Source organism: Calypte anna, chromosome 4A (assembly GCF_003957555.1).
Source record: "Calypte anna isolate BGI_N300 chromosome 4A, bCalAnn1_v1.p, whole genome shotgun sequence".
Taxonomy (NCBI): domain Eukaryota; kingdom Metazoa; phylum Chordata; class Aves; order Apodiformes; family Trochilidae; genus Calypte; species Calypte anna.
This window is the reverse complement of record NC_044248.1, coordinates 2390275-2415338: the sequence shown is the minus strand read 5'-3', so window position 1 is coordinate 2415338 and position 25064 is coordinate 2390275. Positions and strand designations below refer to the sequence as shown.

The 25064-nt window shown below is 41.5% G+C and overlaps 1 protein-coding gene across 7 annotated transcripts in view; it reads left to right on the top strand.

Annotated features, from left to right (window-relative positions):
- Positions 1-25064, top strand: part of ANK2 (ankyrin 2) — a 140006-nt gene that overhangs the window by 55667 nt on the left and 59275 nt on the right. For 3 of the 7 annotated variants that reach the window (XM_030450107.1, XM_030450105.1, XM_030450104.1), the window contains 11 exons: positions 922-1020; positions 2027-2224; positions 4126-4224; positions 5030-5128; positions 6520-6717; positions 7924-8022; positions 8130-8228; positions 10803-10901; positions 13812-13910; positions 19151-19223; positions 20621-20701. In XM_030450107.1, the coding sequence (XP_030305967.1) occupies positions 922-1020; positions 2027-2224; positions 4126-4224; positions 5030-5128; positions 6520-6717; positions 7924-8022; positions 8130-8228; positions 10803-10901; positions 13812-13910; positions 19151-19223; positions 20621-20701 (1243 nt within the window). The remainder of the gene's footprint in view (positions 1-921; positions 1021-2026; positions 2225-4125; positions 4225-5029; positions 5129-6519; positions 6718-7923; positions 8023-8129; positions 8229-10802; positions 10902-13811; positions 13911-19150; positions 19224-20620; positions 20702-25064) is intronic. The other 4 variants (XM_030450110.1, XM_030450108.1, XM_030450106.1 and 1 more) reach the window with 3 other exon arrangements.

Here is a 25064-nt window from a genome sequence, read left to right as displayed (position 1 = left end):
AGTGGTCAGTCCTGGTGTGTTGACACTGCAGAACAGATAAATACAGAGCTCCTATTTGCAGAACTGTCCCAGTACCTAATGTACCAGATACCGATGAGCCTGCACAGGGTCTGTTCAAGTTCACTTTTAGGACAGGGCACTCAGAATGTTGGACAGTGCAAAACTAAGTAAGAGATGTCATAATTAAGGAATACTCACTTTCAGAGTGCCTTTGCAAACCTACATCAAAAGTAAATGCTGTGAGAATGTATCATCCCTACTTCATTATCCTGATCTGAAATTCCACATCACTCCAGTCAGCTTTCCAAAATTTCATATTCTCCTTCAAATTCTGTTGTCTACAAAAGCCTTGAAACAAGATTCATTCTATAGCCTGCAGACAGAGCCTTGCTCCTGAGCACAGACTTTACACATTTCATATGCTGGCTCAGTTGTGCAAAGCCATCACAAGGCCTTTTAATGCTGCCAGCTCCACACAGTGTGCAGGAAGAGACCATCTGGAAAAATACCCTCTTCCATCTTGAAGCTCATGTGCCTCAGTCCCTTGAGAGACAGAGGCTCAGTGTACTCTCATCTCCTGTGTAGCACACAAGCTGATGCACTGTTATGTAGAAAGCTGAGGAACATATGTGACCAAGGGAGTTTAGATAGCAGAATTTTCTATAAACCAGGATTTTCATTCTGACCCTCTGTAGTGAGATGATGTTTGCCTGCGATCACCAAGTTTTCAAACCACATTGTCCCCAGGCCCAGCAACATGTATGAGCACACCCTCCTGAACTGTTCCTGGGTCTGAAGCCAGGTTCTCAGCTGGCGGAAAGACAAATCTCTGCATGAGTTGTCCTGAGTGGAATTTGCACCACTGGAGCTCTGTTTCTTCACAGAGATTCAGGTGACTGAAACACTTTTGCTTTTCTGCAGCGTGGAGAAACTGCATTGCACATGGCAGCACGTGCTGGGCAGGTGGAAGTAGTTCGCTGCCTCCTGAGGAACGGGGCCCTGGTTGATGCCCGAGCCAGGGTAGGTGTTGTGCTTACAATGTGTTTTGTTTTCTCTTACTCAAAATTCACTTTTACTTTTTATTTACTCTGTTGATTTAATATTAAGCACTCCTAAAAACAGTTCTGAAAACAGTATCCTATTTATGCAAAGATCTTCCAAAGAGAATGTGTGTGGTGAGCTGATCCTGGCCATCAGCTCAGCCCTTATCAGTCCTTCACTTACTGCCCCCACAGCAGGGTGAGGGAGAGAACTGGAAGGGTGAAAGCAAGACAATCTCTTGGGATGGGATAAATTCAATTAAGTAGGTGAGGGAAAAAGAAAAAAACACAAACACAAACCCAGCCCCTCCTGGGACCCAAAAGCAATGCAAAGTCGGTCACTTACCACCTCCCAGAAGCAGGCTGATACCCAGCCAGTTTCCCAGCAACAGCTCATTTGGAAAACTCCCCTCCTAGTTTTGTTGCTGAGTGTGACGTTACATGGTATGGATCTGCACTGAATTCAGGGCAGCTGTCCTGCCTGGATCCCCTCCCAGCCTCTGTGCTGTGTAAGCACTGCTCAGCAATAGCTGAAACACTGGTGTGTTACCAGCACTGTCTGGGTCAGAAATCTAAAAGAGGGCAACAAAGGGGCTGCTGGGATGAAAATTAACTCTCTCCTGGCTGTACCCAGCACAGTGTGCCTGACTCAGAGCAGCAGTAGCCTTCTATCTGAGCAAGAAGGTGCACAGCCATGTCCTACAACCAAACAGCAGAGGTTACGTTTGTGTAGCAAGGTACAGCTGTTGTAAAACAAACCATGAAAAGCAGCAATGCCCACAGTGATGCTTTTCTTTATAGCTCTTTTTTTTTCTAATAAGACAAATGCAAAAATTACCCTGCAAGTCCTCCATTACTCCCTTTTTTTGGTACTATTACTTCCCATGATTTTTGCAAGATCAGTGCATCGGTAGATGTGTTGGGATCAAGCAGAGCAGTGGGTGCTCACAGGGTGGTTCTGATGATCTGCTCGATTTGAGTTGTAGGAAGAACAGACCCCACTGCACATTGCTTCTCGCCTGGGGAAAACAGAGATCGTCCAGCTCCTACTGCAGCACATGGCCCACCCCGATGCTGCCACAACGAATGGCTACACCCCCCTGCACATCTCTGCCAGAGAGGGACAAGTGGATGTCGCCTCAGTTCTCCTAGAGGCAGGTGCCTCGCACTCCATGTCCACCAAAGTAAGACAAAGTGCTTTACCTCTGTATTCCAGCAGTTCCTGCCAGCCCTTCCTTTAGGAATGTACTTGCACCCTGAGAAACTGAGCTGCTTTGGGTCTGTTTTGTTCTTACATAATCAACAGTGATCCAGTAGACTGAAGTAATGGATCAGAAGTTAATCAAATTGTGACATATTGTGCTGTCAACTGAGGTTGGGAGTTTGGTTCCCACTGGAGACAAATGGAGGTCATGATAAGTACATGGTCCCAACAGGTTTAAAAGCTACACAAAATCCTTGTTTCTCTCTTCTTGTTGCATTATGGGTAGGGCTTTTTTGGCCAACATTTTCAAAAAAGAAAAGGGGATGATGACAACATTTTCTTTATGAACAGGCCTGCTTATTCTTCACTACCTTGTTTATTTAAGTAGTAAAATAATTCTGGTCTATGCTGGCAGAAATGAATGTTCATTAAAACATAGAATTCAACATCTGTCCAGTTGCATCTAATGCTGAATCTATTTTCAGTGGTTCTATAAATGAGGTGTCATATGACAAAATAGGCCATTTTGTCTGGATTTATGAAAGAAATGGTCTCCAGAATCATTGCTTTGTTAGCAAAAAATGTTTATCAGTGGATTCCTAATGGGGTGATGAACATGTAAGAAAGTACATAGCTGTCAACAGAATTAGGTGCCAAGATGTCTTCTCCAAATTTATCACATGTGATAGAGAATCACTTAATTCTCACTATTGTTTTAGTTCTTTAAAAAGTACAGATTTTTTTTTTTTTTTTTTACAGCTAGGGCTTAAAACATATTTCTGAGCAGTGGGGTGTCTTCCAGGGTTTAGAAGACTAAACCAGCAATTTTCAAATTATGATCCACGGATTACTGGAACACTTGCTGTTCTCCTTTTCTCCAGCTGTTAGATCACATTAAAATGGCTAAAAATACACCAAATACTTTCCTCATTTCCCATATTGCTTTAATACTGCAGGAGCATTCTATAATTATGAACATGTAGTCCACAAGATAATCTCTCTACAAACCTGTGATTAGTGAACTGGAAATGTTTGAGATTCCCTGACGTAAATTCATTTTGAGATGGAATTAGTGGAACATGATGATAATGACAATAAATTTTACACATCACTTACGTGTCAGGCAAATAGGTCACTGTAGCTCCCTGAAATTACTTTGAGGGCAGTGGTGCAGCCTGCCACCTGCTGTCTTGCATCCATGATTTTTCCATTTCAACATGTTCTTTTTTTAATTAAAAGAATATGCAGAGTGTTTGACACACACCTTAAGTCTGTGCTGTGCTAACAGGCATCATTAAAGAGAAAAGGACTTCTTTAAAAAGACAGGATTTTTAGTCTTGCCACAATGTGTTTTGGTTCCAAAAGTACTGCCATTGAATGAGGTATGACTGCAGTTCAGAGGCAGCAGAAGCATTTAATGACTGCCTGAATACAAAGTCCAGAAAGAAATCCTTCTTCAGCAAGCTCCAGAGGAGGAATGCAAAGTTTGGAGTTTTCTCACTGAATTCAGTTGGTGTTTCATTGTTACTGGCAACAATTGAGACAGGAAATATTTCTGAAGCTGTCATCAGCAACTTAAAAAGTGCAGCTGCTTCGGAGTAGAAATTTGAACAAGTGCCTTTATTGCCCACACAACACAGTGTCTTTTGCTAGGTATAGTCTGTGTCACATAAAATGTCTGCCAGCCTGACAGCATGTATGTGGGAAAGAATCCTTCCCAAAGTGCTTCTAAGAGATGATGCTCTTCCTAGGTACGGCTCTTGATGCTGCGAGACAGAATGTAGTCTGAAGTGTAAACTCTTCATACACGGTTCTTGAAAGAGAGATGTCAGTGTGGTCTTTAACACAAGCATCTGCTTTTTGTCTCCTGGAATTCTGCAGAAGGGATTCACACCTTTGCACGTGGCGGCCAAATACGGGAGCCTGGAAGTAGCAAAACTCCTGCTGCAGCGTCGTGCCTCTCCTGATTCAGCTGGCAAGGTACTGGTGAGAAAGGAAAAACGTTCTGGAGCCCTCCTTAGCAAAGAACTGTGAGAAACATGTGCATGGAAGGTGGCTGCAGCTGCTTTTGCATGTCAGTTGTGGCTTTCCCCCAAGGGTGAATGGTTTTGTGCACTAGTTGAGCATTTATGATATCATAATCCTCATAAGATCTAGAGAGGACAGAATGTCTAAGATATTTTGAATTGGACCCAAAGGCTCAAACAGCAAGTTACATCATGAGTTCATTCTAACGGGGGTCTGCCTGTCCTCAGCACTCATGGGCATTACCTCAGCGGTCAGGAATCTGAGGTGGCTGCCTGTGACACAGCCTCAATCTCTCCATTTTCTGTCGTTGGTCTCCAAGCAGAAACTTAGTCAAGCAGAAACCTGTCTGACAGAAAGCCCAGAGTGCTCTAGTTATTCGCTCTAGTTGCTTAAACGAAGAGCACGGGGTTTCGGTCCCTGTCAGGAAGCTCTCTCAAAGCGCCAGCTCCATGAGCCTGCCCGTACCGCCCAAATCCTGCGCGATAAGCGCGGGGGTGAGGCCCGCTTTTCCCCTCCACGCCGTGGGAATTGCTCAGTTGCTCCGAATCCCCCTTTTTGCCTCCTTCGCTTTTTCCCCGCTGAACGGGCTGTGTGTGTGTGTGTGTGTGTGTGTGTGTGTGTGTGTGTGTGTGTGTGTGTGGGGAGCGGGTGTCCCTCCCGCAGCCTCTCCTCAGCGCCCGTTACCTCACGCACTAACGGCTCCCGCCGCGCGCCCCCTCAGCCGCCCCCGCCCTAACGCCGTAACCGCCCCTTACAGAACGGCCTCACCCCCCTGCACGTGGCCGCGCACTACGACAACCAGAAGGTGGCGCTGCTGCTGCTGGAGAAGGGCGCCTCGCCGCACGCGACCGCCAAGGTGAGCTCCCCCCCCCCCCTGCTCTTCCCGCCCTTTTCCTTTCTCCTCAGGGGCTCCCGGGCGGAAGGAAAGGAAATCGTGAGGAAAATAATGGATAAAACAGTAAAATAATCGGTAGGGGTGTGGGCGGGCAGGGCAGGCTAGTCAGGCTCTGGGGATTTTTCTCCCGGAGGAGCTTATGGGAGCTGTGGGGAGGAGGTTTTGTGAGGCTTACTGAGCGGGCTTGTGGAATGTCGGGTTGGAAAACCTCAAGGATCGTCTGGTCCGACCCTTCTAGGTGATAATATAGTTTATGAGATGTGTCAGCGCCCTGTCGAGCTGAAACTATAAACTTTCCAAAGTGAAATTTTTCCTTATGTAGAATTTAGCATAGGGGTCTTGTTAACCACCACTGAAAAAGAAATATGTACATGTGTGTGTGTATATATATATATATGTATATATGTGTATGCCACTCAGGCCACTTTATGATCCTCAGTGATGGCTGGAAGTCACTTTAGTGTTGTGTAATATTAGAAGCCATGTGTACATCCTGTGCACACAAATGGAGGATTCATCCCAGGGTTAGGAACAGTGCCACGGTACCACTGGTAGGCAAGGCAAGGACTATGGAAAGGGGAAAAGAAGGAGCAATTTGGTGGTGATGTCAGAGTGTGCTGCCAAAAAATGAGACCTGTCTGTGAAGGAATTGTATCCAAGATGCTGTTTCCATTGCGTGGGGAGCAGCAATGTAGGATGGTTTGGTAAAGCTCCTGTTAAAAAAGAACAAAACACGAATCAACCATCCAAACATCTCCAGAGGGACTGTCTGCTGAAACCCAGAATTTTCTTCCCACAGTTCATTGTAAAGACATCAACAGCTACAGGTTGTCTTCTTTCCAGAAAGCACCATCAATGTCGCTCTGCTCTGCTTAACTGGTTCATTTGTTCAGAAAAACATCCCTCCCTATTGCTGTTTCTGTGACTGACAGATGTATCAGAATTCCATGTGTACATGCAGCTCTACCCACACGCTCTGAGAAAGCACAATGCAGTGTGTGCACCCATCACGGGGAATGTCACTCACCAGTCAAAAGTGAATACTCACAACATGGGTTATTCAAAATGTAGATGCCAAACTTGGGATCGTTTGAAGGTATCAGCTGAACAGTCCAGCCCACCCTACCAAGGGCTGGCTTTGTTCTTAGCTTAGATGGCAAAAATAACAGATGGAAAAAGCAAGACAACAGCAGGGCCATGTGGGACATGTCTGGCCTTGAAAATTTAATGAACTCTCGTCTCTAAAAGTAAGGGGTAATATAAAATATTATTGCTTTATAGTGTCTGAGTTCTTAGTCTTATGTGGTTGTTGTGTTAACTTTATTCTTATTTTGTTTCCTGACTGGTGCTAGAATGGATACACCCCTCTGCATATTGCTGCCAAGAAAAATCAGATGCAGATTGCTACTACTCTGTTGAACTACGGGGCTGAGACCAACATTTTGACCAAGCAAGGAGTCACCCCACTTCATTTGGCCTCCCAAGAAGGTCACACTGACATGGTGACCTTGCTTTTGGAGAAAGGATCCAATATCCATGTGGCAACAAAGGTAATTCACAACCAGAGACATCCAGTAAGATGCAAAGTGCAGTGTAGGAATGATGTCACATTGCTGGGAATTCTCAGCTTCACTTCCTTGTATCCATATTTGTGAGACTGCAGGAGTGGCAACATTCAGGAAGCAAGACTGCAGTATTTTTGTTGTGCTGCAACTTTGCCATCTCACAGGTGTTTTGCATATTTTCCTGAAGTTATATATTAAGTGTGAATAAAGAACGTGAAATGTTGCAGTTCTGTGGGCCTATGGGTGGATTTAACAATGTATCAGAAACCTGAGAGCTGCAGTCTAAAAGAGTTCAGTGCTGTTGCCAGATTTTCCTTCATAAATTTACCCTTCATCCTTCTTTCCAAGTGGAAAAAAATGACTGTGTCTGGCAAATAACAAAACAGCATTATTAGAAGAGTAGTGAGTGAGAAAAATCCTATGGAGGACCTTTGTGGTTTGTTTTTTTTTTTAAACTTTTTAAATTATTATATATGACACTAGTTTCATAGAAAAGAAGTTCCTAAAACAACCCCATTACTTTAGATCTTCCTAGGTCACCAGATTTATCTGGCCATATATTTGAGTTGTATTTCCTTAAGGTTAAAAGCCTGCAGCTTTTGTTTATGCAAATCAAAGCAGAAGGCTCAAGTTTCTTGTTGTCTGGCATTAATGGTATTAAATGGGAACCAAGGTGATTCTCATTTCTCTTACAAAATCTGTTCACTGTGAGCACGATTACAGTGAGCTTTTAGTTAAAGGCTGCATCCATTTCCTTGGCATCTTTGAATGGGATCTATTTCTGGAGTTATTTTCTTCATTCTGACTCGTGCCGGCAGCTGTCAAGGTTCCCTTTCCTGCCTGAGGAGTGGGAAGCACAGAGAATGTGCTTCCCTCATTTATTAATGGGCTCCTCAGCTTCCCAAGTGACATTTTTGTATAAAATCCAAGAGTGATCATTGATGCCTGAAAGTTTTACTCCGTGGCTCGTGGTGATGTAATTGCTTTGGAGCCGTTTGTCAGCCAGAACAGGAGAATCAACAACTCTTCTTGGTTTTAAAAAACCAAACAACACTCAGACTTTGAAGCTATAGTTAGGATCTCTTTATGTTTTAAAGATAAGAAAGGAGCAAAGTCAAATTCCTTTCTTCACATAAAGTAGGTTTTTATACTTATTTGTATTTATTTAATTTTCTATATTCCAACTCCAGGACTGGACTGACATCCTTGCACCTTGCTGCTCAAGAGGATAAAGTGACTGTGGCTGAAATACTCACAAAACATGGTGCTAACCAGGATGCACAGACAAAGGTAAATCATGGAGTGGCTGCCCTCTCCAGTGTTCCAAAGGATACTGCCACTGTACAAGGAATGTTCCACTGAGCTTGCAGTTTTACTTCTTTGTTCTCTTGTTGTAGCTTGGTTATACACCTTTAATTGTGGCGTGTCACTATGGAAACATCAAAATGGTGAATTTTCTTCTCAAGCAGGGAGCAAATGTCAATGCTAAAACAAAGGTAATTTTTTTTTGTTGCTTGCTTTTGCTCTTTATTATGAACTTGGTAACCAAGCTCTTGGAATTCATACCATGGTGCCTTTTCAACTGGAAGCTAATTATTACATGGTAGATGTCAGCACAGGGTGATTGGTGGCTCCAGTGGAATGCCTTCTTTCTGCTACATCTCCTTATGGGGTGTGCACAAAAGAAAAGTCAGATAATGAAAGAAAGGGAGAGAGAATCAATTTCTCTTTTTTTTTTCTTTTCTTTTTACTTACAAACTAACAAATAGAAGCTTTTTTTCTGATCTCATTTACACGTGGTTCACACCAGTACAATACCAGTGTGCTGCCAAACTACTAAGTAACAATTCAGACACTTGGAGGGGGATGCCAGGTTTTCTCCAAACTGCTGGGAAAAGAGTGGGAAGAATTAGTGCTGATCAAAGCGTGGGTGGTATGACTTGGGGAGAGGAAGCAGCTGTGGTGAGCAAGTGCAGGTTTGTTTTTGTTTCAGGGGAATCTGGGTATGCTGTTACACTGAAACAGACCTGACTGCCAGTAGCCAGCATCTGAATGAAATCCACTGACTTCATCAGTTTCTTCTGGTGTAAACTGTCAGGCAAAACAGCTGAATGTGATACCTTTTGTAGCAAGAATTGTCCGTGTCCTGAGTGTACACTGGGAGGTTCTGGTGATAGCAAGAGTATGTCACGTCCCAGATATCATCACATCACCCTTATCAGAAAAGAGAAAGCTAACTCAGGAGCTACAGCTTAGGAAAAGCTGGCTTCAGGCAATAGCTAGCTGCTAGCTTCAGATTGGATGTCTGGGGATCAGTGTGAAGATGAACATTGCTGTTTCTAGTGACATACTTAGAAACTGTAAGGTCCAGTCCAAAAAGCAGACTTGTAGTCCCTCTGGCCAGCTCTGTCCCCAGCTGTGACCTATGAGGATGTGTTCCTTTCACCAGATAGCACTATTTCATCACAGTGGTCACAGCTCAAGTGTGGTAAGAAACAGCAAAGTAAATAAATAAAAGATGCTGGCCCATCCCTCATGAGATCACCCTAAATCAATGGGCAAAACCCAGGGATTCCAAAAGAACAGACAACACTCCTAGAAAAACAGCTGATAAGAATTAATAAAGCAGACACTGGCAGGATCCAAACGATAGCTGCCAAGACATTCAGCTGAGATATTTGGAGGCCAGCTAAAGGGACAGACATACTGATGTCTGTAGGATTATGTCCCACTCTATGGGGCCTATAGGGCCACTGGGCCAGATTCTGATGCCATTTTTCCAAGTCTTCCACTTACTGAGAGTAATTTCATTAAAGTCAGCAAGTTTGTATGAGAGTACAAACAAAATCTCACACCTAGGGACCAATAAAAATACTGGCAGTGTGTCAACTGGTAATGTGAACTCAGTTTAAAAAGCAAACTTCCCCTGGCTGGATTCAGGATAGTCATGTGAAAAGCTAAGTGACTTCTATTACAGCTTGGTCTTTAACTGGAGAAAACCTGCATGATGCTTTGTGCCAGCTCAAGTGAAAAAATTTAGGTCTGAATTCTCTTTTTGAAGGACTGCACTAACACTTCAGTAAAGATCACAAATTGACTTTTTTATAATAAAACCCTCCCTCGATTTCTGAGCAGTCCATGTATGCATACTGTAAATACAAGAACTGAACCAGTTCTGAACTAGCACTCTTTAATTAGTAGAATTAAACATTACTTGCATCTATTCTTTTGCAAAAAGAGAGAATTGTCAAGAGTGTGTCTTTCAGAACCTGCCCCGGGCTTTGTGTAAGTGTACAGTGAGATCAACTTTGTGTTTTCTTCCAGTTTATTCTCTGCTTGCTTTCAAAGTCAATCACAAATAATTTTGTAAATCAGTTGCCTGACTGGTCTTACACAATACCATCTCAGATCAAGTACATTTTGGTTATGTTCCTTTATTGTGTAACATTAGAATGAATCACTGGAGTGTTAATAGTGTTCATTTACACAGACTTTGTGTACATATTTTTTAATGTAATTACAGCTTGGTCAAGCCTTTTGAAGGCAAAGTAAAGCTAAAATTAATTTAAATTTGTAATAGGTATATGTTGTTAGCCCTTTTTAAAAGCAAATAGTTTCAAATCACATTATATATCTTTTTAATTGGCTCAAATATTTTAGAAGCAAATTTTTACACTTTTCTATAGAAAATTAAGATGTGAGAGGAACAAAAATGTTCTCTTTCTGGGCTATGATTCTGTGTTCTTAGTGTACCACTTTACTGCTCCTCATTGTTCTTCCCTCTGATTTAGGAAATGAGGAATTATCTCTCTTTGCAGACCTTTCTTAAATTGTGAGATGAAAGATGATTTCTGGATAAAAATATTATCTTCCATTATCTTTTGATTAATCTGCTGAAGGAGTATTATTATTACAGAAGATTTATTATCTTTGGGTCAATTAATTGGCATCATTCCTTTTTGAAATGTCTCGGAAGGAGCAGAAGGAAGCAAAGTGAAGTGTCTCATCTAATTACTGGTGGTTGTTGTTCTTTGTTTGTTTGTTTGTGTTGTGACCACCGTGGACAACAGAATGGGTACACCCCTCTTCACCAAGCTGCTCAGCAAGGCCACACTCACATCATTAATGTCCTTCTCCAGCATGGAGCCAAGCCCAACGCCATCACCACTGTAAGTCTCTGAAGTGCCACTGAGAACTTCTCTCCCTGGACAGGTCTTTCCTTTCTTAAGGCTTGAGGGCAAGCCTTTGTTTTGCTGAAAGAATTCCTCACGCAGCTGGTTGTCAGATTTGTAAATGTAACTTCCATTCCTTCTCCTTGTCCTCTTACAATAGTTCCAATCAGGTCTAACCATTGTTCACTAAGCTACATGTGAGGTGGGGAAACTGATTTCTAAGCTGCAGGATCAGGCTGGCCACATCTATCTATGCTGTGCTGGTTCACTTGCCCTCTGCCTCATCACTTCCATCTGTAAATTGATAGATCAAGAAGGATTTTTCCGTAAAAAATATGGGGAAATCAGAACGTGGGGTTTTATGTAGATTTAGACCCAAATCTTTGTACCTTGCAGTACCTGAAGGGGGCCTACAGGAAGGCTGGAGAGGGACTGTTTGCAAGGGCCTGGAGTGATAGGACAAGGGAGAGGCTTTAAATTAAGAGTAGATTTAGATTGAATGTCAGGAACAAGTTCTGTCCCATGAGGGCAGTGGAACCATGGCCCAGGTTGCCCAGGGAGGGGGTTGAGGCCTCATCCCTGGAGATGTTCAAGGTGAGGCTTGAGGAGGCTCTGAGCAACCTGATCTGGGTGAGGGTGTCCCTGATACTGCAGGGGTTGGACTGGGTGACCCTGAGAGGTCTCTTCCAACCCAAATTCTTTTATGATTCACTGGATGTGTTTCAGGTTCTTACTGTGTTCGCTGATGGTAATGCCTCCTCAAAGACCGTCAGTAACCTCTGGCACAGCTCCTCCTCTGCAGTCAGCCAGGAATACAACTGTCCTATTTCAAGTTGATGCTGTTATTAGTCACCTCTAATTGGGTAATCTTTAACATGCAGCCAGAATGTCCAAAACTCGTGTCATTCCCCAGAGTGGATCTGGTTTCCATGTCTATCTATTGTGTGTGCTTAAATCAGCACTGGCTCCCTCTTTGGTCCCAGAACGTTCACACTGAATAATCTGTGAAGTTATCCAAAATACCAGATGGTCAAGCAAGAGACCTGTGCAGTCAGCTTCTGGGGCTGGAGGCACTACTATTGGGCACAGTCAACCAAACCACAGAATTACAGAATAGTGACAGTTGGAAAAGACCTCTAAGATCACTGCATCCAACTCTCAGCATCCTCCCCAGATAAAATGTATTTATCAGTATCTGTGTCACCCACTAGAGCATGTCCTGAAGTGCCTCATCTACACAGTTTTTAAATATCTCCAGGGATGGAGACTCCACCACCTCCCTGGGCAGCTCATTCCAATCCCTAACTACTCTCTCAGTAAAGAATTTCTTCCTAATATCTTGGCTCAACCTCCCCTCGTGCAACTTTAGGCCATTTCTTCTAGTCCTGTCATTACTGGGAGAAGAGGCCAGCACCCACCTCCCTACAACCTCCTTTCAGGCAGCTGTAGAGAGCAATAATGTTTCCTCTCAGCCTCCTCTTTTCCAAACTAAGCAATTCCAATTCCCTCAGCCTCTCCTCACAGGACTTGTTCTCTAGACCAAGCTGGTGAAGTTCTCTGAATTCCCTCCAGCATCTCAATGTCTTGTAGTGAGGGACCCAGAACTGAACACAGTAACCAGAGCTGAGCACAGTAACCAGAACTCAACATAGCAGGTCTCTTTCAGTCCCTGTGTTGGGGCTAGCATGGCCAAATCTAACTTAAAGCCAAGCAGGGTCTCCAGGATGTGTCTTTGCTGCATGCTTTCTCTCCTTGTCCTCACAGAATAATATCTAGCTTGAGATAAGGGAGAATTCCAACCTCAGACATCTGGCAGTGGGATATGGGAGTGGGACATGAGCAGCTAATGAGCAAGTGATAGTAACAGTCAAATAATTTGTGCTGTGAAGATGGCAATCTATCCATTTCATGCTGCTAATCCACAAACACTGCACTGCTTCAGGGTCGCTGAGCTAGACTAACACAGAAGAACTTAAATTATAGATAACTAAAGCCAGTACTGAAGTACAGAAGCCTCCAGGCTGATATCCTGCTCACAGTGCAGCAGCGTCACAAGAGAAAGCATTTCAGTGCAAAGGGAGGTTTAGCATCTTTCTGGGGTTCCCCCAGCGTGTTGTCCTTCGGTTCAGTGCAAAATAACATAAAACAGTTCTGCTGGGAGCTCTTTGCAAAGAATCACCAAACATGTCCCTTTCTGCCCTCCCCAAGTTGAGTGACATGGGGACTGCTGACTGCCAAAGTTTCAGGTGATGAAGGGGAGATAAATAGGCCCAAACACTTAGTAAATTAGCATCAGCTTTCATTTTCAACTGCAAATAGACTGTCATAAATGCAGATTAATTGCCCACCCCAAGGCTTGTTTAGGTTGTTTTTGTGTTTGTTAAATCATTACCTTTTGTGTTCTCTTACTTTTTATTTGCTTTAAGAAGGAATAGAAATGCATGCAGACAATACAGCTGTAATCTTGAGGGAATTGTACCTGACAAAGATTTAACAGTTCCAACTGGAAGTGAAACTGTAACATTTTCTAATCCTTTTTTTTTTTTAGAAGATTATTTCTGATGCAGACCCGTTCATGCAAAATAAAACATGAGCTTCTGTGTCATGAAAAACGAGCACTGAAGGGTTAAACCATACAGCACTTCTTCGTTTGGAATAGCAGGCAGATGTGTGTTGTGTTGCCATGGCAATCAGGGCTATAGTCTTAAAGAAGTTACAAAGACAGAGTCAGATGTAAGGGTAAAAAAAAAAAACAAAAAAAAACCAAACGGTGATTTTCCTAGGCTGTGCCTTGTTTTGGATGGAAATGCTGGCTCATGCCGTGCTGGGAGTGATCTCATTGGTTCACATCACAATCCTCCCTCTCATCGTTTTCTCTCTCTCTCTCCTGCTCTCTCTTCTCTCCAGAATGGTAACACTGCCTTAGCCATCGCCAGGCGGCTGGGATACATCTCCGTGGTGGATACACTGAAGGTTGTAACAGAGGAGATTACCACCACCACAACTGTGAGTTGCAGATGCATTCAATCCTCTCTTTTTTATTCAGAATGTTGTCTTTCTCTTCTTCCCTCAGACTCTCCGTTGTACCTCTCTTCCTTGGTTTCTTTTCTGGTTTAGTTGCCTCCCTCCCCCCTTTCAGTTGGATTTTTTGCAAAAGCACTACAATGCTTTCAGTTTATCTGTTAAGCACGGGGGAGTGTGTGCAGCTCAGCAGGCTTCACTGAGCTAGGCAGCAAAATCTGTGTGCACACAGATGGAAAACAACTATTCAAAAGCAGAGAAAAACTTTGTTCTAGCTATGGGTCCAAGCTGCAGACCCAAACTTTCCAGAAGTTTGTGCATAGTTGTTTAAATCCCATCCTGCTTGTCTTTTCACCTCTCCTTTCCACACTTTTGACACCTCCTGAGGCTCAACACTTGCAGCACACCCCAGCAAGCTTCTTAGCATTTGGAGTGTGCCAGACCCAGTGCTCACTAGATGGCTCTGAATCACATCAATCATCTTTTTACCCAAATCACTTTCAGTTCAAATAAATCCTGTTTTTCCAAAATATGAAGTAATCTTTCCTTATGTCCCAGTCCTCTCAACTCCTCCACACTCTTGGTAATCTGTATTTTGACTTGAGGGTTTGTGAATGCTTTGTGTGAGGTGGTACTGTTGCTTTAAACCAGGAAAAACTGATACATTCTGAGACTCTGGGAGAGAGTTTACCTTTCTTAGACTTTCACCTCCCATCTACAAATGTTTTAGCAGGTAGGAAGGGAGAAGATAAAAAATAGTGTGTCATTTAAGGAATTAATTTTAATTTAAATTTCTGGTAGTGCATTTTATCTTGAAAATCTATTGAAAGGTCAGGCTTTTTCTTTTTTTGCAATGCAAGAAAGAGTGACAGCCTAGAAAACCTATCAGATGTAGATGTCATTTAGGAGCTCAGAGCTGTAAAATCCACAGATTACTAAAAAGATGCCTCTGCTCAGTGAGAAGATTAGAGGAAGGGAAGAAAGTCTGAAGTCTCCTGTAAAGAAATGGGGAAAGTAATTTTGATTTTGTCGCATAATGACAGCAATTCCTCAGTCATATTCACTGAGGAGGATAGAACAGAAGTAACATGGCTTAAGGTTACAAATAGACTGAGCCATCATTTATTAATGACTTGCAAAGATCAGACTGACTCAGGTTTGGACAGGGAATTCCAGTGTGATTCCAGAAGTCTCTTAATAAAGTCTGTATTGTTTTTGTTGTTATTTATTTCATGTTCTTGTTTCATCATATAGCACACCACACGTGTACATACATAAACATAGATGGATCTAATCAGAGATTTAGGAAAATAAAACCTAGGTAAAATTTTTCAAGAAACTTGAGCTCTTTTCAAAAATATGATTTTTAGCCTGGAATGATACCTTTGCTGGTCTCTGTGCTGTGGCCTGGCACACTTTTTCTATTTTATGCCTGATATAAATTGTAAATCCCTTTCTATCATGCCTTGTGTTGCACTGTGGAGTCTTGTACCTTGTCATATGTAAGCATTAGATATTTATAATAATAGGGACTACACTGTGAAAAGAGACCTCTGAGTTATTTACTCTGGATAAGTATTTCTTTAAACTTTGAGGGTAATGGATTTTTTCCTACCAGATACCAGATGCCTGGGGTTTAGGACTGAATCCAGTACTGAACCTTACTTGCATCGTTGACCTTTAATACTTACATATAAGAGAAATCTGAAATCTTGCACTGTGTCTGTGTACAAAGCACTGCTTTTAAAAGTCAGCTGGGAACCCTCCATAAATGCAGCAGATTTTTCTGCTATGGATTTCTCTGAATATTGCACCTTAGGGATGTATAGAATATAAACCTCTGGTGTTGCTGTTCGTGGTGGGGAATGTTGATTGAACATAATTTAGAACAAGTCCTAAAAAGGAGAGATAAATAACAGGCACTCACATGCACTCCCTGCAATAAAGTTCTCCAGATGGTGAGGTTGGTGTTGCCAAACTGGAACACAGCATTTAGCTCTGAAAAAAAAAGGTGTTGTCACCATAGCTACTTCATTCTCTAAGGTTGTAGCTGAGTGATGCATGGAGGATGTTAGAGAGGCTGATGCTTTATTGAAATGCAAGTCACTGGTGTTTGAGAGGAGGAAAAGAGCTCCAGTGCCAAAGACTTTGGTCTAACTTCCAACAGTTTTTTCTCCTCCTTGAAATGGAGCTGCATGAATATAAACATTACAGAGAATAAAGCACATGGATTTTTACTCACAGATCAGAAATAAGTCAGAAATACATCAGAATAAGGTAGACTGTCAAAGTTTTACTATGCAATTAGGTTTTGGGGTACCTACAGGAACAGGCTTCCTGTGGACAAAAGGCTTTATGAGGAGCTTTGGGGTTGTTTACAGTACACTGCTGTAATCACTGAATGTACATACAGGTTTCTACACCTGAATTATATATGTGAATTTTTCTATGCCACCAGATTAAAATCTGGCATTACAATGAAAGTCTTGAACACAGCAACCTGAAGCAGAATACTTAATTGAATTTTCAGAGGCACTAAAAGCCAGGGAGTTTGAGAAATATTCATTGAGCAGGTTTCAAAGTATGCCCTTCATGGGGCTAGAGATGGATTTTAAATTTTGAAGTATTTGATATTTTTAGTGTGCCTATCAATTAAAAAACAAGACCAGTATGATCTTAAAAGTTCATTAAAAACCAATTCATTAATTCACAACTTCTGTTGTAGAATTCTGATGCAAGATGAAAGATTGATGCTAAGTTCTAGAGATAGCATTACAGATTTTTTGTTCTTCTGACACCTGTGCACACATGCACTCTTGATTCTGTTTTCCAAACTTCATTTCAATTGTTAAATTATGTAATAATTTTCTCTGACTGAATATAAAACCAGGAAGTGTATCCAGGATCATTACATCTCTGTAAATAAATAATGCCAGAGAGCCTCAGTCAGAGACCAGATTGTTACTATACAGGGGCTTATGAAAACCTAATTTATGAGTAAATTGGCATCATGATATATGTTAGTTAGTAGGGTGGGCAGGTCTAAGTTAACACAAAGTCAACACACAATGTGTATCTCTGGCTTGTGGACTCAAGTTCTGTAGCATCCTTTCATCTCTGGTTTTCTGATCAAATGGATTTTCTACAGAAGCTGAGGTTGGGAACCACGTTTTCTTACATGAATTTTGATCATAGAGCAGATGTACAAAAAATAACAGTTGTGACTCCTAAGCCCCTTCTTTCCCCTTTCTTCAGAATCTGGTCACCTCCTCCTTTGGTTTTTCCCCCCTAACTTTTCAGTTTCTTTAGGTGGGGAAGGCAGGAACTGGCAATAGAGAATTTGCAGTCCCCTTTGTGTAGATACAACTGCAGTGGTAATTACAAGTACAAGGCCAGTAAATTGGTACTCACATACACTACTTTCCACTTCTCTTGAAAAATACACATTCCCCTTCAGCTGGGCTTGTTCCTTTAGCCCAGTGTCAGTGATTATTGTTTTTCTGTAAAAAAATCTGGTGTATTTATTAACTTACTGCTGTAGTGTTGAAGAAGGAAGGTAGGAGTGCAGAGTGGATAAGAGCAAATTCTGGGGACCTGATTGGGATTGCCAGTTGAAGCAAAGGACATTGTAGTGTGCACATACCTCAGGAGGGTGAATTGAAATCTGCTGTCACAGTATATATATATATATATTTCAGAAATGTAAAGCAGGCTTCTCAAACAAATTTCCAGAGTAAATACACTGTTGGTGACCATGTTATTTGTAAAAGTGCAGCATCTCAGAAGAATGAAGAATTCTATCTTTGTCACTTGGTTAGAAATAGAGAAGTATAAAACAGATTTAGGAAATACCTAGTAAGTTGTGTGCTACAGACCCAGCTCTTGACTTCACTGCTTGATATCAATGGGCATTTCCCCAAAAGCATATTGCACGAGGGACTCAGGATTTGGCTGCCATTAATTATCCCTCAGATCATTTGCTCTTTCACCACTTCTGCATGTAATGTGAATTTATGCTTCATAGATACAGTGCATGGCAGGGAGTGAAGCAGAACCTCAGTGGGAGTCTCAGCAGACACACGGCCTCCTGACATTCCTCTCTGTGCCAAAGGGGCACATCTGCTCCTGCATACCTTAAAGGGTTGAGTCCCCTCCCCAGCACCCCAGTTCAGCTGACTGGCTGGCTGGCTGCAGGCCTGGGTGGAGCAAGGGAAATACTTATTTTTATTTTGGTGACTAATGCTGTCCTGATCCCTGCTCTTTTCTAAGTCCTTGGCATTTTGTCTGCTGTATCGTGACACAACCAAGAGTTTCCTGCAGGCAACTTTCTCACACCTTGCACTTCCTAAAATTCCTCTCACTGTGTTCTTCATCTTATTTCCTGAGCACCTGTATCTGGGTGCTAAGAGGATGTCCCCATTCTTACAGCTCAGCACACCTGAACAGCTTCTGTTTCCTCTTGAATGTCATTTTTTAAGATAAGATGAAATGAAAAAAAATGATCTTCTGATGTTATTCTGCAGTGTGCACAGTTAGAGTGCCCTCCCAGCAGTCCTCAGTCCATACTTGCCTTGTACCTCAGTATTTTAAGCTTTCAGGTGCACAAAATATATCAGAATCTTCAAATAACATTTTTTTCTGATGTATCAGTGTTTTAGGGGAATATACATGATTTATGAAAAGAGTATCATTAATATGCAGTGTAGTCACTTTTTTATATGGGGGGAGGGTGTAGGAAGAGATGTTTTGAGTGATCTGCATAAATCCTTCACATCTTTTCTTAGTTTAAGAATTTCACATCATTCATAACTTCATTTCCAAATGCTTTACGATTTAATAATTTCCATATGCCACATACAACTTTCTGAAGCTCTTGTGTAGACATTACCTAATTCCTTTTAAAATAGTCTTGGAAACATTGAGCTGAATTGTTCTACATGCACCATTTACAAATAAATTTGCTGAGAGCTTTAATTTCTTTTCTTTTATTCCTTTGACCAGCTCATTATCTTTATGCTTTTGGTGTTTTTCTGCCAGAATATATGTTACCTTATGCAGCACTGGAGCTCCTGGAATAAAAATGAAGAATAAAGTTAGGGGAAAGGGAAACAAGTTATAAAATGTCTCAGCAAATGCCACTGCTGTTGCTGTTGAGAATATCCTGTTGTAAACTTTACTTTTTCTTTTGGTGTTTGATTTGTGGTTTGATGATTCTGTCTCTGCAGACTGTAACAGAGAAGCACAAGCTAAATGTACCTGAGACAATGACTGAGGTCCTGGATGTTTCAGATGAAGAAGGTGAGTACCTTTGCTAAGTTCCTGCTCCTTATCACTCGTGTCACCTGTAACACAGACTCAAGAAAGCTGCTTAAGTACTTTGACATCTTCATTTTGCAGTGAGTGAAAGTTCTGGCCTTGTTTTAATGATGAAGTCATCATGGCATTTGAATAAAGATGCCAAAAGTTGACCCAAACCAAAATCCTGGGCCCCTACACCTTATTCAGAGAAGCTTATCTGAATCAATTCAACAAATGAGAGCATTTCCTGAGTTCAGATTTTAAAAATTAGATGTAGAGTTGTCTCAGAGCTTGGTTTGACCCTCCCTCAAAGAGGAATCTGAGCAGTGAATTTTCTGGCTGAATGCCACCTATTTCAGATCCATGCAGCTAGGAGTTCTGCCTAATTGGAAACATTTGTGTAGATACATAAGGGGAAGGTGAGGAGACTGATCCCTTGAGGGAGCTTTTGGCACACCCACTCACAGATACAAACAGCATGACATAAAATAACAACTCCTAATGAGTTTGGCACTTTGGTTTCAGAGTCTATGGTATGTATAGATGAGGCATGTGCTGTACCACTTAGCTAAGTCCCAGGAAAATTTCTGGGAACTTCTGGAGGGACTGATAAAGTCCCGTGGCTTTATACAGCACAGGATTAAGGAAGTAGCTTAAAACCATCACTTTCAAAAAGTTCAGAAATGACTTACTACAAATTTTAGTCATGGTGGCATCTGATACATACATACACATTTGCAGGAAGTTCCTATATTTTCTTTACTCTTGGCAGTGGTAATTAATATAACAGTATCTTAAATATAATTAACATAACAGTATCTTAAATTTGCCATTTTCTGGTGGTTATTATTTCATACATAAAATTTGTAGAGTGGCTAATTCCAAGAAATCCTAGAGATTTAGGAACACAGGTTACAGAGATGAGGTGTAGAACCCGTGGTTCTAAATGGTGATGGGAGTTAATGGAATTCACATTTCTAAACTGCTTGTATTACTTTTTGCAATGGATTTATGCTGATAAATGAGTTACACTCCTGAGAAAATATTACATCTAGGCTCCAGCTACTTCTTTGAATACTTATGAAGCTGCAAATGAAAGCAAACAAATATGATTCAGAACAAATTATTCTCTGCTGCATCATGTTCAGTGAAATTATTTCTCTCAGGCATGTTTTTGCTACGTTTTGTTCATTTGAAAAGCATCCAACTACTTGTGTAATTATTGTGATAAATGGCCTTTAAATTGCTTATAGCCTCATGTTCACTTCCTTCAATTGTCTCCCAATCTTTTGAACTACCATTTAATTATCTGTAAATCCACAAAGCCCAGTATGTCTTTCTGCTTCTAGAGGATTAATACAGGGTATTTTTCTCAAACCAATTTGTATGTTGTACAGCCTTTAAACACTCTGATGATGAACACCTCAGTGATGGTGAAGTGTGCAATGGCACAGGTGCTGTTAGCAGAAGTTCGTGGAGTAAGACTGACAAACATTCTGGTTCTTTGTTGTAACTTTTTGTGTGTTGAAGCAACATGAATTTACTTAATCTGAGTGCCTAACACTGCTCCTTTTCATTTGTTTGAAGTGTGAATGGGAGTGTGCTTCCTGAAAGGTGGGAGGAAGAAAGGAAGCCCACAAATCCAAGATTTATTACCTGTATCTTGAATGTGTTGGCAGAACTTTAATCCAGCATGACTAATGCTCTGCAGTGCTTTGAATTAATGTCCTCTGCTTTGGTACCATTTGACACCTCCTCTTTGTCACAGCCCAGCAGATATGACACAGGTACTCTGACATATCAGTGCTCCAGACTGATAGGTTATTGGGCAGGCTGGTCACAGTTAAAGCACTTCATGTTGGTGCCCTTGTAAAATCTATTTCTACAGGCAAAATATTCAACATGTTGCAAAAGCTCCTTGCATGGATGGAACTTGTCACAGGAACTTCAGGTAGCTGGGGGCAAGAAGACTGCAAAACTTAAATAAAGAGTATGATGTTTTAGTGATGGTGTAGAGTTTGTAAGAGGCTAGCTAGAAGGTTTCTGTAGTGCTCAGTTCTTAGCTGCTTTAAGAACTTTTTTTTAAGAACTTTTTTGAACAGAACCAGCTTATATTAAAATAGGTTTTTTTTTTTTAGAGATGACTGGTTTTTTAGTTCACAAGTGTCAGAGTTAAACATAGAAACAGATGTGCATTGTCAGCTGAACACCCCTGCCAATAACAGACAAGATGAAATTGGATTCATAAGGTTTTGTGCCATGATAAGGAAAAAGAGGAAAAAAAGACACTTCATAGGCTAGCAAAAGCATGATTCCAGAAAAATCCTGATTCCTGTGCTGTAAGCCTGTTACCTGCCAGCTATTCCATGGCATTAATGAGGCTTTCCTACTAAAAGATGTATCAGCACAGTGTGATGAAGCAGTTTATTCCCACCCCACAGAAATACACACATGCACACAACTGGCACTGCTCCATCCTCTCTTTGTGCTGTTGCCTACCAGGGAGACTACTGAAGGGTAATTTTCTGTTGTTATTTGCTCAGCACTGCTCAGTGCAGAGGTAATACAGTCACTGATCAGAAGGTGATGGCCTGAGCTTGCAAAAAACCATGAAGTGATTTTCCTTAAGGATGGGTTTTACACTAGAGATTCCCACAAGCCTAGCTGTTAAGTGATTCTGTGGTTTCTGAAACACATGCCAGCAGAAATGCTTTGTGTAGACAGAGCTGGACTAAAAAAACCCAAACCTGTGCATTTTTATCACTGTATCTGGCTTAGTTGTTAGTACAGAGTTTAGTTCCTTAAAAGCTGTTGCCACAAAAGAAGCAATTTGCACCTGGGGGGGGGAGCCTTACAGCAGTGAAGGGCAATTACTCCAAAGCATCTTGTGAAGGGTATTTTAGTGATATCACTGAAGTAGTGCAGCCAAGCACAAGCAGATGTTTCTGTTAGGGCTAAATCAGTGGGAAACCTAGAAAAGGCAGGAACCTTTTTTTTTTTTTAATTACTATTCTCCCATAGGTTAATATTGTACTGAGGAGGAAGCTGCTGCTCCTCTCTGCTCAGGCCATGCATTATTTGTGTGGCAAAAGAGGTGTACAGACTGCTGATGGCTTCTTTGTGACTCAAGTGTAGTGCAGTGCTGTATGCAGAGGATACAAAACCAAGCAGCAGAACAGGCTGACAAAGAGCCCTCGTGTCTCTGCTTGGGCCTCCTCATCTCCTGCTCTGTTTTCAGTCCAGTTAATTTTCAAGAGCTCTGGTTTCACTGTCTCTTTGAGACCTGCTGCAAGGAACTGCCATAGATCTAACCAAGCTTTCCCACATCCTCCATTACCTCAGCACAAACGTTTCACCATGTGGTGAACCAACCCAAAGAACTGCTCTGCCTGAAAATTAATCTCTTTGTCCAGACAAGTTCTTTTTCAGCCAGACTGCTTTTGCAGACAGAAGGGAATAGAAAGGCTGATGTAGAACATGAGACACCCCTTTCAGAAGCAGCATGGCCCTGAGATGGCTACCAGAAAGGTTGGTTCACACCATTTCTTAATGCTGAAGTTTCAGCTGCAGAGAAATGATAGACAAATGCTGAGTGGATGGTGGTGTGCAAGCAGCCAATGGAATCTCAAAAATCAGTTGGAAATGCAATATCCAGGGCACAAAAAGCATCTCTCTTTGAAGGATGCTCTTCTAAAAGTTGCTAAAGGGTCAACTCCATGTTGAGACACAAGGTGAGGTTGTTGGTGTAAGTTTGTGTTTCTTAAAAAAGAAAGAAATCACAGAAATTGAAGTCATCTTAAAAGGCAGATGATTAGGACATAGAATTTGCTGAAGTTTTTCTAAAAATGGAAACAGCATAATCACATGTCCTTAAATAGCTTATAGGGTAACTTAGACATTAATGCCTACGTATGAAAATGACCCAGTGTCAGATTGTTTTTCCTCTTGCAGAGTTGCTCATTTTTGTCCTTTTTGGTTTAAAGATTACTCAAAATCGTGATGCTACATCACTCAAATGTGTTCACAGATGTAGCATCTGTGTAACAGAGGGATCTGCTGTCCCTTCAGGAATGTGCATTGGTGACAAGGTACCATATCTCTGATTGCTTAGGGACATAAAAAATGTGATCTTAGATTCCAGAAAGCAGCTCACAGCTGATCCATACCTGATGACATCAGATTTCTGATTAAAAAGAAAAAAAATCTCTTCTATTATTGAAAAAAGGTTTTGTAGAGAAACTATCAATAAAGGGAACTTTCAAGCTGCTGAGTAAGTCTGGATCAGACATATGCTCACAGAGGACTGAGAAGTCACTGCTTTACAGGCAGGGGCTCCAGTGGAGTCCATCCATTTATTTCTGGCACTCTTGATGATTCCTAAATGGTCCTGTGGAAGTCACTCCAATTAGCTGGTCCTTCCAGCTGCAGAATGGGCTAATGACAAACTGCTTTGCCTGGTGTTGTGAGCCATGAAGAAAATGCCTCATGTATCTGGTTACCTTTGTAACAGCTTGCCTGGAACCAAGTGACCAAGCAGTTATTATCAATGTGTTATTAAGTGATAACATGCCCTGGTACCCAAGAATATTCTCTTGTCAAAATTCCATACCCAGGGTAATTGCACTTTGGGCTTTGGTGAGTATACTGAATTCCTTCACACTGTCTGTAACAGCAGCCATCATGGTGAGCAGCAGTAAGCAGTGCTAAAATATGACTGAATTTCCTGAGTGGCTCCACACGTGGCCTCAGAGTACACTAACACTACAGTGTACATGTGAGAAATGAGCAGAATTCTTTGCTGTAGGATGTACATGGAATCCCACTGAAGCACTGCTGTAGTTAGTTGGAAGAGTTAAGGAATAAGTTAATTAAAACTGGGAGTTAAAGTTGCAGTCAGTGACTGGTTTTGGTTTGACTGAAGTTGCTGTTGCTGCCTGTTGGAACCCTGTGAATTCCAAATAACACTGCTGAATGAATTCACACTCTAAATTAAGCATCTTACAACCAGTAGTATAACATGTACCTACAGTGTACCTTGTTCACTGGAGTAAATCACAATCAGCATATTTAAAAGGAGAAATGTATTTTTAACCAGTCTTATCCAGCTGACCTAAATTTGGCTTTAGAGCTACTGTATATTATTCCCACTCATGACTGATTTATATCTAAAAGACTGGTTTGGTTTTTTCACATTTAAAACTGGTTGCTTTCACATTTACATTAACCTTAATTAAGATTTTATGGTTTCTGATAGTACTTAGAGATGTTCTGTAGTCCAAGTGGTCTCTTCCAGTCGGAGGAGCATTACCCATTCTGTAGGCACTGGATGTCTTGGGCTATTGTTCCCTGGAACAACATGGCTGGAAAAGATAATTTCTATGTTAACATATAAACATTTTACAAATCTTTTTAGAAGTGCTACATTTAAGAGGGTGACTTGTCATATGGATTTAACAAAGGCAAATTAGTAAATACTTTGTATCCTTGGGACCAAGGAAAGGACATTTTTTCCCCCTCTTTTCACTGGAATGCATGCAGTCATGGTCAGGAGGTCTGTTGAGAGTCAGATACCTGTACTGGTTGAGGCTTTCCTTCCTGTGTGCCCAACATGGTTTATATTGTGGGGAAATTTCCTGTTTCAGTGGAAATATTTACCTGGTTTAGGGTGAATTTTCCTCTTCCGTGAGAAGAAAGCAGTGTTCTGATTGAACAAAAACCTAAATCAGTTCTCCATCAGTTTCCCCTGTATGTTGTTCTCATGTCATTTCCTGCCTGGAATTCTCTGTGGGATCTGCTTTATTGCTCCTCTTCAAACTACTCAGAGAACTCACTCAAGTCCCT